Source organism: Mauremys reevesii, linkage group 11, assembly GCF_016161935.1.
Source record: "Mauremys reevesii isolate NIE-2019 linkage group 11, ASM1616193v1, whole genome shotgun sequence".
Lineage (NCBI taxonomy): Eukaryota > Metazoa > Chordata > Testudines > Geoemydidae > Mauremys > Mauremys reevesii.
This window is the reverse complement of record NC_052633.1, coordinates 32,004,032-32,020,627: the sequence shown is the minus strand read 5'-3', so window position 1 is coordinate 32,020,627 and position 16,596 is coordinate 32,004,032. Positions and strand designations below refer to the sequence as shown.

Below are 16,596 nucleotides of genomic sequence, written 5' to 3'. Positions count from 1 at the left end.
CTATTTAAATCTCTCCCAGAGCACTAAAATTCCCCAGAAGAGGTGTTTTATTTTCCTTTTTTGGGGGAAAAAAATTCTATCTTTAATAATGTCAGATTTTGCAGAAAGCAGGATTTTGTAATTAAGAAATATGTTAAAATATACTCTGGGGATAAATAGTGCCCCTGGAAAGAAATGCCACTAAGAACTGTTGGATTAGATTTGACTATGAATTTATATTTTTGTGAAATAAACTCTCTCACAGCCTAGGATTATTAGTTTCACTAATTTGTGTGAAAATTCCATTGAGCAAACAATCGCCTACAGTATTTACAGTTCAAATAATACATCTTTGGGTTACTAACTAGCTTTTTTTTCATAGTCTAAACTGAGAGAAATGCAGAAGTTAATAGAATGAAAAGTAAATTAATTGAAAATATTTCCATTGTAATATGTTCTCTGTAATATAGGTTAAATTTTTTGTTTTTTGTTTTTTACTTGTGTTTTCCACTTGATCATGTGGTATATTTTTGTCCCACCTATATTAGATGTAGCAAATTTATCTGGAAATGTTACCAAAGAGACAATGCTCACAAGCCTTTTTAGCTGACAAAAAGTCAATTTGACTGAAGTACTAAACTTACCTTACTCTCCTTTAATTTAACATAACATAGGATCAATCTTTCCTTCTCTTCATGTTCCTGTACTTTACAATGTGTATCATTGACTTGTATTATTCAGATTTGAAATTAAAATAGCTTTTTCAATATCTAAATTATAGTATAAATATATTCTAAAATGTATGCATTCAAATGAATTTTATATCAGCCTTTGTGAATAGGTTGTCCTGGGTTCAGATTTAACACTGCTATAGTCTTTCAAACCTATTCAAGCTATTGTATAATTAGTATTTTCTTGTGTGTTCTCTCATAGTAGTTACAATGGTTGGCACAGGGATTCGTATTCGTTAAGAAGCTGGGCACTTGGGTGAGTTGTTACATTAAAATTTGTTCACAAGCTAACCCAATGGTTGTGTCTAGGAGAAGCTGGCACCCAGATGCCATGGAAACAAAGCATTAGAAATGCCTATATAGATGGATATGTTGCTTCACAATACAGATGCAGGAATTTCTGTACCCTGTTGGCTCAAGCCTTAAAAGCATTGTTTAGAGAAGGTATTTTTAGCTTCCTACAACAGTGAAGGTAGCATCACGTTCCTGAACCCACAGTTAATATAAAGCATTATTGTAGTCTCGGAACACAGCTCTTTGACTTCCCAGATTCAGACTAAATACCAAGTTCAAGTTTTCTGAAGAAAGGAAGAAGATATTGATGAGAAAAGAGCATTCATATTGAATGGACACGTCTGCCCTCCCCACGCTCAAATTAGACAACATCCTCAATTTTTGGTTCAAGGAAGGATGAGATAATGCTTAGATGCCTATACCTCATGTAAACTAAAGGGCCTTTCAACATAAAAGTATTATGGTGTTTATTTACATTTCATTATAGCTGTTCCCTAATTTCTGGAAGCTTCCTGTAGTGTAACTGGAATTTTAAATATATTTAAGGTTTTTAATTTTATTATAAATGTTTTTCCCCTCTCCTCAGATATTTACCTCAAGTATCTGTAGATCTGACACCTCAGAGCTTCACAGAAAAAGTTTTGCATGGGAAAGATCATTGGGTCATTGATTTTTATGCTCCTTGGTGTGGCCCTTGCCAAAATTTTGCTCCAGAATTTGAGGTGCTAGCTAGGGTAAGTTTTTAACCTATTGACACCAGCAGTTAGTTTGCTTCTGATAAGTAATAATAATAACTACTTCTTATATAGCTTTTCATTAGTATCAGTTATATATATGCCGCTGCCATGAAGTAAAATGTTTATTTCAAAACTATAAATCTTAGGGCATGTCTACACAGTAAGTTACTAGGCAGCAAGCCATGGTGTGAACTACAGTGCATCAACTTCCCACACAGTAATTCATCATGTGGACAAGCCTTTTATTTCCTCAGCACCATTAGGTACTTGCATGTGACTAGAGAGAAGTTCTTGTGATTTTTCTAAGTTTACACATGTCCCTCTTCCCTGTAACGGAAGGGAACCATAATTTCTGAGTATTTATCTTAAATAAATGTGATTGTTAAATAGGCTTGCCAATGGTGCTTGTCACCACAGTATCTAAGTGTTTCATGTACATTAATGAGTTTATCCTCATTACCTCTGTGAGGTAGGCAAATATCTTATTTTACAGATCGGAATCTGTGGGGGGCACAGGCAAATTCAGGGACTTGTCCAAGGTCAAAACAAAGAACAAAACCCAGGTCTCTGTTCAGTGATTTTGCATTCCTTTTGTATATAAGAAAGATGTCCCAGTAGTTCATGTCTTCATAGGGAGACAAATTGGTGACAGCTGTGCCTAACTGAGCTCCAAAAGACAGGCACAAATTTGAAATTTGTAGGGATGAGATTCTGTGCTACACCTTTTAAAAGGAGCAGCACAGAACTTGCAGACCAAGGCTAAGGGGAGGCTAAAGTGGCTTTAAGCTACCTTTGCACCCTCCAGATGCAGGACTGCTGTAGGAGATGCTGCAACTCCAGCATAATTTCTGGGGGGTCTGACTAATTTACACTAATCTCCTGGGGCTGCCCAATGGAGACACCTCTCCCATATCTCTGGCACACACGCCCCTGCATCGGGGCTTATTAAGGGGTACGCCGAAATCAGACTTTATGGATGTTTTTATGTGTCTGCAACTCTCATCCTAGATCTTTCCATTTGAAAAAAGTGTTATTCAGGCCTCTGTTTGTTTACGGTTTTTCTTCTTTCAGTCTGAATAAAGATTTTGCTTTTTATTTTCACTCTGTTTAGTACAGTTTTCAGAACTGTTAAATCACACCTCACCCCTTGTACAGCCATGCGGAAGCCTACACCACAACATTCTCATTCATATTTTTAGCATTCTAGGTAGATTAAAGCTTGCACTCGTCCATTTACACAAACTGCAAATTACACCCCTACTTGCAGTGTAGATATACACTAAGCCTCACTGAAAAAATCAAGGGGATTTAGGCTTCCAGGTGCCTATATTAATTTTATAACTGGGACTTTAAGCATCTTTTTAAAATGTTACCCTTTATCTGCACTTGGTAGAATGAATGGACATATTCTATACCATCCTTCTTTGTTGTGTCTTTTTCCTACAATTCCATTTTAGAAAAAGTTGTCTGAGTCGTGGAAATTTTGAAGTTTGCTTATTCTAATGGGGTTTCTAGTAAACAATTTTCTTTTGTAGACTGTAAAAGGAAAAGTAAAAGCTGGAAAAGTTGACTGTCAAGCTTATGCTCATACTTGTCAGACGGCTGGCATCAGAGCCTACCCAACTGTTAAATTTTATCCCTACCAAGGAGCAAAGGTAAATATTAGTTTAAATACGATTCACACAAACCATGATTTGAGGACTTCAATGGCTCAGACACAGGTTTGATACAGGAGTAGGTGGGTGAGATTCTGTGGCCTGCGTTATGCAGGAGGTCAGACTAGATGATCATAATGGTCCCTTCTGACCTTAAAGTCTGAGAGTCTCTGACACATGAGGGGAAGTACTGCTGCTTAAGTGCTCTAGTTCCACTACTATTTAAGATTGTAATTTCCAGTACAAAATTAAGCACAATACATGTTGACATGTATTATAGTTCTTACTTTGGATTCTATCAACATTGATTCTCTAACCTAATCTATCTAAAGGAAATGAAACACTAAAAAATTATGCTTTTTTAATAATACTTGGAATTTCTATAGCAGGAAAACACTAGTGTAATGAGAGATAAGTCATTGTGTCTGATGGGAAAGGAAGCCGCTATCTAGACAAATTGATAATGCAAAGTAAGGAAAAATTGTAGAACTAAGTGGGCACCAGATTTTTCATTTAGTGAGAAATGTCACAAGTTTTTGCTCCTAAAAGGAACAAATTTCAAAATTTCCTGCAAAACAAAATTTAACACATTTTTGATCCAGTTGAAAATGCTTTGCTTCAATAAAACAGAACATTTCATTCAGAGTTTGATTTTTATTTTGTTATATAAAAAGTGAAACAAAATTGTGTCAGAACAGAAAATTGAAATGTTCTGTTTTGAGATGATCGAAATATTTCTTCAAGTTTTCTTTCCAAACAAACTTCTGTCGAAAGTGACATTTCCACCAAAGATCATGCTTTTAACAAATCAGCATTTTTCAACAAAAGAAAAAGCTTTCCATCACAAAGTTTCCAGCCATCTCTAGAAAATCGCCTCTTTCATTAGAAATCATTGGATATTATTAAACTTCCAAACTATTGTATGGCAAGATCTATAATTATTTGTTGTGTTTCAGAAAAAGTGTTCACTTTTCAATACTTTCTAATGTCAAAGCTGATTCTTTCAATTTTACTTTGCATTTACAAACAGCCTCTATTGGGCAATATTAAGAGCGTGATTCTGAAAATCCTTACCCCGGAACTAGTCTGTACTCAAATAGTAATCCCATTCACTTCTATGGGATTTCTCTCTGAATGAGAGTTTGTTACCTACATTCAGTAAATCTCTTACTGCAGGGTTGAGCTGACAATGTGATAGATTTCTAAAATATGTATTCATAGTTGAGTAAATATTTAATATGCATATCAAAAGTATTATAGCTAAGCATTAGAGTTTTCCTTAATGTGCATGTTTTACACACACTGGAACTCCATAGTCATTATTACTGAGGGAGTTGACATTTTATGAAGCACAGACTTAACAAATTCTCTCTCTCTCCCCAAAGGGTGATATTCACCCCATTTGGGAGTTTGAGCACTGCATAGGGTCTTCCAATTGTTTCCAGAATGGGTGTGAATTTCACCCAGCAGTCACAAGATCCATTTCTCTTCAGTAGAGAAGGCATGAAGTGATAATAATGTACTCTTCTCCCTGTTTTTAAAGAAAAATGTTCTTGGAGAGCATATAGACAGCAGAGATGCAAAAGGCATAGCCGATCTTCTGACTGAACGATTAGCTGTCATTAAAAATAAAGGAAAGAGAAAAAAATCTTCTAGAAACAAGGTAGGAAATTGTGGCTTTTGTGAAGACATGTATTAATGTAAAGAATAGCTATTTAAATAATCTTGATAGCCTTTCATCTTTATGTCCATAAGATGTATTTTTATATGCAGTCTTGGTCTAATTAAAGTATTTACTGAGTCAGCTTTTCTGCTTGTGTGGATGGGCACAGAACCAGTTACTGCATCCTCCCTGAGGCTATTTTTGCACCATTCCTGCCAAAGTTTAATTCAGTATAAAAAGGACCGTTCCAAGGGACCATTCATTAGCTGGGGTTAGTTTAGTGTGCTTTAGCCAAGCCCCTCATACTGGGTATGCCTACTCTGCAACGTAATCCCTGGTTTAGGCGAACTAGAGTTAGCAGACCCTGGGTTTGTTAACCTAGGCCTTGAGCATCTATATTTATCTGTAACCTTAGATTAGAAATTGTTGAATCCTGGGTCCCAGCCTGGGGCTCCAGTATCTACATGACATTTTGTGGGCCTGAGTCCAACTACTCATATCCCAGACTTCTTAGCAGTCTCCCAAAATGTGACCTCTCTAGCCCTTTGCTAGTGGTGCAGTGAGGGAAAACTTGACTGTCCAGAGGACAAGGACAAAAAGTCAGCCCATGGTATTCTGGGATGTTTTTGGCAGGCTCCCAAAGCACAAGTCCAGTGGGGCTGCATCTACACTGCAAAGCAATAGGGCTTGAACACTGAATTCCAGCTTGACTCAGGATCAGACCCTCCACCCCCATAGGGCCCTGGGAGCATAAGTCAATGTGATTTGTTTGTAGGTGGAAAGTGGGGGTGGAGGATTAGGCTTGAGCCTGAGTTTGAATCCTGGGCTTACACTGGAGGGCAGACTTACCTTGAGCCTGGCAGGCAAGGGAACATAGGTACAGAGGTATATTAGCCCAGGACTAGTATTTCTGTGTTCCAGCAGGAAGGAGATAGCAAACTCAAATGTTGACATTTAATAATTTACTAAGTGTTTGTCCAGCCAAGTTACGGTGTTAAAGAACTAGTGCAAGAAAATATAAAATTACTGGTGTGAAGAAAAAAATGGAGCATCAGTGCTTTTGGATTGTAATTTTGTTAATTTTATTACCACCAGGATGAACTCTGATGTTGAAGACGATCAATTTCAGAGTATACCGAAGCTGTGACAAATAGAAGGCACCGTGATGAAAATATAAGTTAGACTAATTTCATGATAGGAAAAACTGAAATGAACCTTAGTTTGAATTCAGGGGCACCTAGGCTTGTCCAAATGAATTCTGTAAAACTTTTGGGAGGGAGTTGCTCTATTTGTGGTGTAGGGATTCCAAGAATTTGGGAATAGGCTGTGCCTGCCCCACTTGCTGATTAGGGGACACAAACTTCAAGGGCTTAGACAGTAGGGAAATGTGCATTCAACCTGTGGACGAGTGTGCAATCAAGCCAGCCAAACTTGCATTTTCACACAGCACAGTGCACTATCCCTTCCTGAACACTGAGCAATCATCTGACGTCAATATGAAGGAAAAATCATCTTATGACGGAAGTTTAGTTTTGGATTTTTAATTTTGTAGTAATTCACCAAGCAACCAGTAGTTGGATAGGTTTATAGAATCAACAGATTACCTTCCTTGTAGAATATTGCTATATTTTACCAACTGAGGTGATGAAAGTTTTGAAGAGCTGTGTCTTTTTTTTTTTTAATTCATCTCACCATGTTAGGATTTCAAAACTCAATGTTTAACAGAAATACAAATGTGTTATACCACTGAAGTATCCTGTACAGAATTCTCAGCTTGTTTCATAGTAAAGTTTTCCAGTTTATCTTTAACTCAGATGAATACGTGGGGGACATCTTTTAACTTGTTTTGGTATAACCACTGTCAAACCGTATGCTCCCAGCCACCCTTGAAAATCAACATGAAATATGGACCTGGTCCACCGTGCATATTTCCCCTTTTTGTACAAGTGCCTTCTGAATTTTGACTATTTCATAATGGACATTTAACATTGTTCATGTAGACACTGAGGTCATTCTTTGAGGTTATGGTTTTTAAAAATTGTGTATGCAACAAAGGATCCTATATGCACCATTTGCACTTAGCAACGTTTAAATCGTTTTACATTTTTGTTTTATTGGAGTCCACAAAAACTGTCTACTGTGAGTCAGAATTCTTTGAAAGATCATTGTATTTTTTAAATGATTTACTCCTTAATAAAATATAGATTAGCCATTGTCAGATGAGCTTTTCTCCCCGTTTCCAGCCACCCAGCTTTGGCACAATTGAACCTACTGTAGTTACCATAATGATGAATAAATCAGAAATTCCTAGAGGTCCTGTCCTCACTGAGTAATTTATATTATAAATTAGAGTGTGAGACACATAAAAACAAAAAGTGACTCTAGCCAATCTGAGGCACCCAACTCAAATACTTTTACCCCATGTTTACAGTTATGTATATTGTTTGCAGGATATTTAATATATATTACCAGCCAGACATTCCCCCCCCCCAAAAAAATAAAAAAGGGTAATACATCTACTTCTTTTCTCAAGGAGACTCAGGAAAGTGTTAAACTTTGTGACTTTAAAACAATCAGACTCTTTTGTCTTGGTCAGTGCCTGTTTAACTGCAACCTCATTTCTCACGTTCCATCACTTTCTACCTTTCCTCCAGGGAATGATGTCATAGTTATACATTCTTGGATAAGACTTTTGGAAATTCATTCTAGCAGAAATACAAACACTAACAGAGGTGTTTGGACAGTCTTCCTTGACTTGCAATTAATTGTTATAAAAATTCTAAGACAATAAGTATGAAGAATTCACAGCATTTCTCCTTGATTAAAATAATAGGAGCATAAGAACCTACTGGCTTAGTTGGACTGTAGCCCTTCTAACACTTAGGTTTTTCTTAAATGAACATACAGATTCAATAATATTCCCTCCCATGTTAGTCCTTCCAAACTTGTATTGATAGTATGGAAATAGGACACTGTTGTGCCCATCAGAAGTGTCCAGTTCACATAATACCAGTATTTGGCAGCCCAAGAAGTCTACAGATATGAGACCTCACCTTGTAGAAGAGAAGAAATACAAAATGGGCTACAAGGAGGGAATTTTGTCCAAGTAAAGTTAAAAAAAAAAAAAAGGGTTTAAGATTTAATTTGATGTGAAGGAGCTTGTGTAGAAGTCTGTAGTCTGGAAAGATTCTTGCCATGTTCCACAGCTCTGAAATAGCATAATTTCAAGACATGAAATGAAAAAAAAATTATTGGATGAACTGAATTGAAAAAAAGATTAATGGATAAACTGTATTTTAAATTTTTTTAGAGATTTGGTATTGAACTTTTTTCTTCCAGCCTCCAATACATAAGGAGATGTATGGTTAGAAAAATTACTATAGGATGCTGTATGTTTTTAAAGACTTGCAAGATTTTATTTGCCAACTGCTTTGTCTGCCAATTCTTACTGTCACAAAGCCTAGACTTAATTTCTAGCTGTGCAAAACACTCGTCTTACATTATTTTACCTGCTTTTTTAAGGTACATTTACTTTGTTGCTAATATCACAGGTATGATTTTATGCTAGTAATCTGTAATTTACTCAATAGTTTAAATGCACTGTCCTGGACACCTGCAATAGCAAGATCACTAAATAGAAGATCCTGATTCTGCAAGCTGTAGGATAAATTGCACGATATTGGCCCTCAAAGTAGCATCAGGGAAGTGTCAGTACCAGTCGCTCTGCTGTCAGAGTGGAAATAAATGGAGATGCTGAAGAACTCCTCTAAAACAATGGAAACATGGGGAAAAATTCCATAAAGAATTAAACTGACAATTTGAAATACCACATGGTCTCCAATACAGAAAAAGCAGGCATTTCAAAATAAACTGCATGTAACTGCTGTTTTGATATTTTAAAGTAGTGTTTACATGAAAAAATTTCTTCCAAATAACATACCTAATAGTTTATTGCATCTACAAACAGGCTAACTGGAAGATGAATCATGATTCATATATAAACTGGATGCTCTGATTTAAGAAGTGATGTTCAATGGTTCCTTATGTCCTCTCCACTGAAGAGGCAGATTCAATAAAGCTTGAATCTTACCCATCCCCACCAGCAACATTATTCCAGCAACACCATAGCATTCTCCCTTCTCTGTGGAAATGTTAGGACACCCAGCCCTGATGATTCTTTCAACTGTTTCCTCTCCCACTCTCAATCCACCACTCATGCATGCTCCACAGGATGGAGAAATACCTGGGGTGCAAAGGATTTCTTTGGCTGGAGTCCATGGAATGTCTCACAGTCAAGCCAGAGCACAATGTGAGCACTCTCCAGGGCTTCAGCTGCTGAAGACACTCAGGGTATTAAGTCAACAATGTCAAGCCAGCCAAATTTCTCACATTACACGCAGCAAACTAATACAGCTGGGCTTCTTCCCTCCCCGCCCCACATGGAAATAGATGTGCATGAAACAAAGGTTAGTGCAAGGGTGAGACACATACAAGAATTGCATGAGTTGTCCTGACAGATTTGGAGGTTTTGAAATGGGCCTTTGGCTCTTTGAATTATGTTTGCTTTAATCCGGACAGGGGTTTACCACAGTTAGGGCCACAGAGCTAGTTAGCTGCAGAAAAGTAAACTGTTATCTCTGACGAATCTAACAAACTTGTCAGCCATGTTTTGCTACTTGAATCTTTATTGCTGATCTGATGTATAAAGCAAGAAGGAACACAGGCTGATTCAGGCATGAGTTGACTTAGTAGCACATCTGGTTGAAAGACTTGGTTTTGACTGTTAAGCAGAATAATAATATGGATATCCAAACTGTAACCTTAAGTTTGTTTTCTAACATAAGCACATTTCAAGTTCAATTAATTTTGGAAGCACTGTATTTTTCAGTAGTTGTAAAATCAACCATAATTTATAATAAAATCTAAAACATCTTTATGTTTCAGAGTTTGAAGATGGGGGAGGGGAGATTAATTTTCTGCTCAAATCGTTTGAAAAAAGAAAAACCCAACATATTTTGCCTCGTACGTCAGAAACTTGTCAAGTCCTAATAGTCTCAGCCTTATGCCCGCTAGCAATACATCGTCATCTATGTTGGAATCCATTATTACTAAATTTGTTTCTTTCTAAAGCATGAAGTGCTTGAACTGAACAAGTGATGCTAAGATTGAAGTCCAGATGTACAAAGGTATTAGGTGTTTTTCAAGGGGAATTAGGCACCTACACTGGTTAGGTACTTTTGTGAATCCCACGACACATTTCTGTCTTTAGGCACCTAAATGCCTTTGTAAATCTGGCCCATTATACCATTCACTTCCCTTTTAAATTTTCTTCCCCACTCCCTACTTGCTCACAAAGAGGAGTTTATACATCAATTTTATTTACAGATTCTTTACTTGAATACCTTCATATCTGAGTCAAGTCCATTACATCTCCAACTCCCAGATGCCAAGTCTTAAGTATACATATAGATCATCAGTAAGTCTTCATAATTAAAATGATACATAAATATTCATTGCTGAAACAAATAGGTCTTAAAATGTTACCAGAAAAGCATCTGAAACAAAGTAAAAGCTTGTTCATTAATATCATGAAATTGAACATTTGGCAGCCTGAACATGCTGATAGGATAGCATGCAAAGTTACTTCTTTTCCTTGAATAATTTGACACAAGAAGTATTTTAACTTTAACATGGAAAAGTGATGAGAAAACATTTTCAAAACATTTTCCCATGGGGAGGGGGGGCACTGTACTGAAGATTATAGGTACTCAGTATTGCAATACTTTTCTATGGACAATAGATGCATTTGAAGTACTACTATTAAAGCTAAATCACCAGTAGTGATATTGTTGGCTGGAAGATTTCAAAAGAATGTGGAGGAAGAAAATGAAATACCCAGCTGAGAATGTGTTAATTATAGTATTCTGGGTTGCATATACTATAATAAAGGTGCCACAACCATTATCATTACATCTGGTTTAACTCATCATTAATAAGAGAAAGTATTATATAGGTGCAGTGTGGGTGAGATAAAGTTGATTACCTTACTTTTGTATTTTCTGATTCTACTGTTTACATTTACATACTGAATCAGATTGTGATCCCACTGAAGTAAGTGGGCCAGGACTTGGTTCAGATCATATATATAAGATGTGGCCATATATGTGCATAATGGTTCTTGCCATGTGTATGCCCAACTTTACTAATGGTTGTGTATGAAGAAAATATTTGATAGTGCAGGAGCCCAAACTTGTTAAAACTAAAGAAGAACGTGCCCCTAGCTGGGTAATTGCTGCTGAATGAGTTTAGATCAGCTGTAGTGAAAATACAGGAATAAGCACAATCCCTACTAATAGAACTTACAGATAAATACAGTTCTTTCCCTCTGTGCTAGTGCAAATGCTCTTGAACACCAAATACTTTGGGCAGATGTTAGATTCAGTTTTGCCTCTGAAGTCAGTAATCTGAAGTTTTTTTTCCAGTAAAAACAAGACAGTGCCAACAAGGTCATTGAACTTGCAGAACAAGTTTGCTCTAATGGAAAAAAATATTACTTGGAAGCGTGATAGATATTTTTGTTCTTTGATAAAATGGAGTAAGGGGCTATGCATGTGAATATAAATACAACCCCAATCAAGTTCTCTCTCTATTCTAATCCAGTCCCCAACACCATGATATCTGAGTGCACGGGAAAAAGTTCCCCACCACCACCATTGTGCTGGATGGGAAAGTGTGGGATTACTTTAAGGTAGAGACATCCAAACTTTGCCACACTGAGGGTTAGTGATCGGTTGATCCATAGAAGAGATTATCATATGCTGGGACCTGCTTTATCAGCAGACTGTGGGCCAGATTCTCCCTATATCACAGCAACTGTGAACTGCTCTACTGGTGCAAGGCTAATGCCAGATTAGCACGCCATAGGAGGATCACCCAAATAAAAGACTATCTTTGGGTGGCATATATCTCTTTAGCTGGCATAGGGGGTCCGAGTTGTCCTTATGCCTTGGAGACTGCCAACTGCTTTGGGCAGTTGGCACAAATTAGAGCAGTCCTCAAATTGTCCTAACACACCTATGAACTGGGCCAGTGCAGGGCAGCCCCAAGATTGGGGAAGTGCAGAAGTGGCTTTTACACCATCTCAACACTTCTGGACTCTCACAGAGTGCTCCTCAGCCAGAGGCAAGGATCGGCATCTATACCTCCGCCTGAAATACCACATGGGTGACTGTCAGTGATGCTGTAAATCTCTGTGGATATTTGACCGCACCCAGTTTACAAAGAAAACTGGAGATGTAGCTAATGGAAGAGTGTGAATGAATTTAAGTTAATTAAAATATGTCTCATCAACACTAGGCTCAAACAATCTTATTGACTCTTTCTGGCAGGGTAGTCTTATGCCTTGCTGCTAAAATTTATTTTGTTTTTTAAATGGGTTTTCCTTTTGTGTCTCTGACAAGGGAAAACCCTGAGATAAAGTCCTGACAGAACGAAAGGAAGTATGCAGTCTCTGGAGGAAAAAAGCATGGAACTCTTAGCACATTCACTGACACCTTCATAAGCCAAATTCTCATTTGCTGTTGATTTAAAACTGGAATAAACTCTGGATACTTCGATGGACAGCAGTAAACAGAACAGATGGAGTGCCTTGTTTCCCCAATCTTTTTGAATGTGGAGAGTGTCTTAATAAAACAAAACAAAAAAAAAAAAACCACACCTGACAAAGAGACTGGGACAAAACTAGATGCATCAGAAGCCACGAAGTCCCTGTGTAGGATAGGAAAGTAACCCATTTGTAGACAGTGGATATTGCTAACCTGATCTCTCTCCTATCAGGGTGGAAAACACTTTGGCTGTTGATGTAGTCAGTGCCAAATTATTTTCAAGACACATTTTAGAAATCAGTCGAGACATCTGGTGTTTTGATCAGATGTGGAACGTCTTTAAAAACACTCCAAGTGAATTGCCTTCACAGTGTAAACACAGCTTGATATCCCAAAGTACCACAATTGCCCTCAGGTGTGTCAATGCTGTGGAATCAGCTCCTTTTGCCAAAACTCTGATGCTGACACCACTTTGACCATTTTCACTTTAAAATGCCTTGGCTTGCTGCACGTTCTGTTGCTAGCTATGGAGGCATTGAAACCACAGAATAAACGCCTGTCATGTGGCGGTTATAAAATATGAATTGACTTGTTTATTTTTAAGGCATCGGTCCCAATGCTGCCATTCTTGAGGAGGTAAAACTGTCATTGCCTCAAGAGAAGCATGGGACAATTGACCCCCTCTACTGGAGGGAGGATGGGCACTACCTGTTTTCATGACTCACTAGAACTACATTATACAAGAAGCCAGATTAAAAAAAAATCAATCACAGGTAGTGGTGGGGGAGTCCCCCAAATCCTCAAAAAAAAACAAACTCCTTTGGCCAACAGCCTTCAGCAATCAAGTTGAAACTAAAAATGGGGAGAGAGTTCCAAGGCCCTGATAATGCTCTGCTGGAATCTCCCTCTTTACAGTGAAGGAAATCAAGTGCCAGCATCACTGCAGCTGTATGTCAACAGGAGAGAGGGGATCTTGCAAGTAGGTAGCTGCCAAGCTAGTTAGGGCTTTATGAATCACACACCAAGAGACAAACTGGCAGCCAGTGCAGATCCCTTACTGATACTATATTTTCCTTCTCTGTTTTTCAGCCCTGGTGTGGAAGGTAACAGATACAGCTAGAGTACGTACTACAGTTAGAATGACATGACAGATAAAGTGGTTGTCAGCAGGTGGCAGTAAAGATTCGGGATATGGTCCTCATGTGAGTCACTTGAAGACACGCTTACAGTCTCAGGACAAAAAGAAAGTGTGTAACCTTTTGTTGTTAAGTAATAATAAAATAGTTTTCTCCTGCCTTCACACTCAAATGTTCCTTTAGAGCCAAGAAGTAGCCACATGTCTACACAGTACTTCTAATCCTCAGTCCATTTACTGAATGCAAATGACATTGGTTTCTGATAGTTTATTCTCAGCTACTTCTCATACTGTTCTGAGATGAGCTGAAATCTACACTGTTGTAGTTTGAAGATAATGAAAATTCATGAGTACTGACTCAAATCTCAAGCTACATAAATAATCACCTTGAGTTTATAAAAGAGGAGAAGAACACACCATGTGATCACCCAGTTTTCTATAAACCCCTAACAAGTACTCCCAGGATCAATTTGAGAGCATCCAATAAAAGCTAAGTGAAATAATATTTCTCCATTGCCCATTTGAGTCCCTCCTTCCACCCTTGCCACTCCCATGCCCCCAGCAAAAAAAAAAAAATGCAATTCTCTAAATCCCTTTACATATGGACATGAATCAACAAAAGCATTAAGCACAACAAAGTGAGAGAAACTGTAAGTTCTTATGGGGCCTGGATCTCCAAATTGTTACATGAACAGTCCTAGCTGAGTCACTGGGACTGCTTCTGGCAGTAAGAATTTGCAGGATGAGTCCCACTGGAAAGGCAAAATGTAGGATTTTTTACAATTAGTACCCTCACTTCCTGCCTCTTTGCCTTCATTATGGGCCTCATCCTACAAGGTGCTGTGCACCTTTGACTCCCAATGCCATCAAGAGATGTTGAGAGTGCTCAGATCATCATAGAATTGGGCCTACATGTAAAGTGATGGCTTCTAAACGTGATTCAGAAGAGCGATAAGGTGGGTGATACCTTTTATTGGACCAACTTCTGTTGGTGAAATACACAAACCACCTTGTCTTTCTAATATCCTGGGACCAGCACGGCTACTACTACACTGCCTACAACACCAGAAGAGAGATGGCTGTCAGAAGCCAAAAAGCTAGTCTTAATGGACTACTTAATTTCACTGCACTAAACTGCCATTTTCACAACAGTCACTTAGCATATTACTTTATTGTTAAAGTCACAGAACTGCCAACAGAAAGCTATTTTTTCCTCACTTCCTCACAAGGAATGTTCCTGATTTTTCTGCTTTAGTTATACCCTTGATTTGTTCTCCCAATATTTTTGTTAATTGTAAAGTTGCTCAGACTTCTCCTTCTCCCAGCTTTTTAATTGTTATGATTATTAATAATTTAGGGCTATATTCTGTTTTGTACGTCTCAAATGACTTTCTGTAGTCATTCAAGGGAGAATCTGGCCCTTTGTTTTATGGAAATTTTCTCTTGGTGGTACAAATTCGATAAATTGAATTATTTAAAACAAGTAAGCAATTAGATAACAAAATAATTTTAAGGTGCAGTTTAATGCTAGCCTACAGTTCCAGCAGTAAGATTCTATTTGATTGAAACATTAGGATTTGTACAAAGGTCACACAAATGCTACTTCATGAATAAACAAAGTGGTGCTCTGAAATTAATAGCACCTAATAACTTAGAATCTTTCTTTCTGGGTTTCCTACAATATAATGAACTCCTAGCATGGCACCAAGTCAAACAGTAATATATATTATATAAATAAAGCAGACATCCCATTACATTAGAACTGGTTCAGTTTGGACAAAGTAAAAACTGCCCCTAAAGCTTAAATCAACCCCTCCGCCCCCTTTTTTATGTCTGATAAGTTTAGTTATTCATGTGACCCGGCTCTTCTGGTTTCACATGCGAATAGAGCCTATTTATGCATAATGTCCAGCTCAATTCTCAGATCAAAGAGACAGTGAAAAAGCCTGTGAGTTTTATGGGGGGTTATCTGAATTGAACCTCTGACCACCACTCTCCAGTGAAATTTAGAGACTATATTAATACTTAGCAAAAGACTATTGATATTCAGTGGTTGCATTATTTAATATTTGTCACCTAGTGGTCCCAACCCAGATTAGGGCCGCACTGTGCCAGACTTTGTACATACAATGTAAAGAATTATCCTTTTCCAAAAGAGTACCATCTCAGGCCCCAATCCTGAAAGATCTTGTGTGCAGGTGGACTGCTGTGCCTGTGTGGAGACCTATTGACTTTGCTGCATTTACACAGAGCCCCAATCTGCTCCCACCACAAGAAACCGCAGGCTCAGCCGTTTTAACAGATAAGACAGATGAAAGGTTGGAGAAAGGGATGCTAAGATTTTTAAAGTTTTCTTTGTGTTGAAAAAATTCTACTAACTTGATATACTGAGGAATAGAGTTGGATTTGGTAATCCCTATCAACATGCAAGAAGAGACAGTATCTGTCATTTCAAATTAAAGGAAAATACAATTTCTTAGTAGCATCATTTATAGAATAACAACATCACAAAATGTTCCATGGCTGATTACAGTCTGTACATGCAAACGGTGAGTGTATTGGATATAAATAAACTACAGTGTGGTTTGTAATGTGCCCTACAGAGAGATTTAGGGTACAGGTAAGAAGTGATACAATGGCCATCTTTCAGAGTGAACAAGTTACTTCTGATTGTCTAATACATCTATCAAATCCTGTTTTCCCCCCATACCAGAAGACAGAAAGAAGAGATTCAATTTGGAAAGAGTAAGGGCATTAAATACAAAGAGATAGGGAGAGTGTTTCAGATTTTGGGAGCA

At 37.7% G+C, this 16,596-nt stretch overlaps 1 protein-coding gene across 3 annotated transcripts in view; it reads left to right on the top strand.

Moving 5' to 3' along the window:
• The window catches only part of DNAJC10 (DnaJ heat shock protein family (Hsp40) member C10), a 34,000-nt gene extending 26,629 nt beyond the window's left edge, over positions 1 to 7,371 (top strand). For all 3 annotated transcript variants that reach the window (XM_039494079.1, XM_039494081.1, XM_039494080.1), the window contains exons 19-23: positions 913 to 966; positions 1,591 to 1,738; positions 3,277 to 3,396; positions 4,940 to 5,059; positions 6,155 to 7,371. In XM_039494079.1, the coding sequence (XP_039350013.1) occupies positions 913 to 966; positions 1,591 to 1,738; positions 3,277 to 3,396; positions 4,940 to 5,059; positions 6,155 to 6,166 (454 nt within the window). In that variant the 3' untranslated portion in view covers positions 6,167 to 7,371. The remainder of the gene's footprint in view (positions 1 to 912; positions 967 to 1,590; positions 1,739 to 3,276; positions 3,397 to 4,939; positions 5,060 to 6,154) is intronic.
• Positions 7,372 to 16,596: the final 9,225 nt, after the last annotated feature.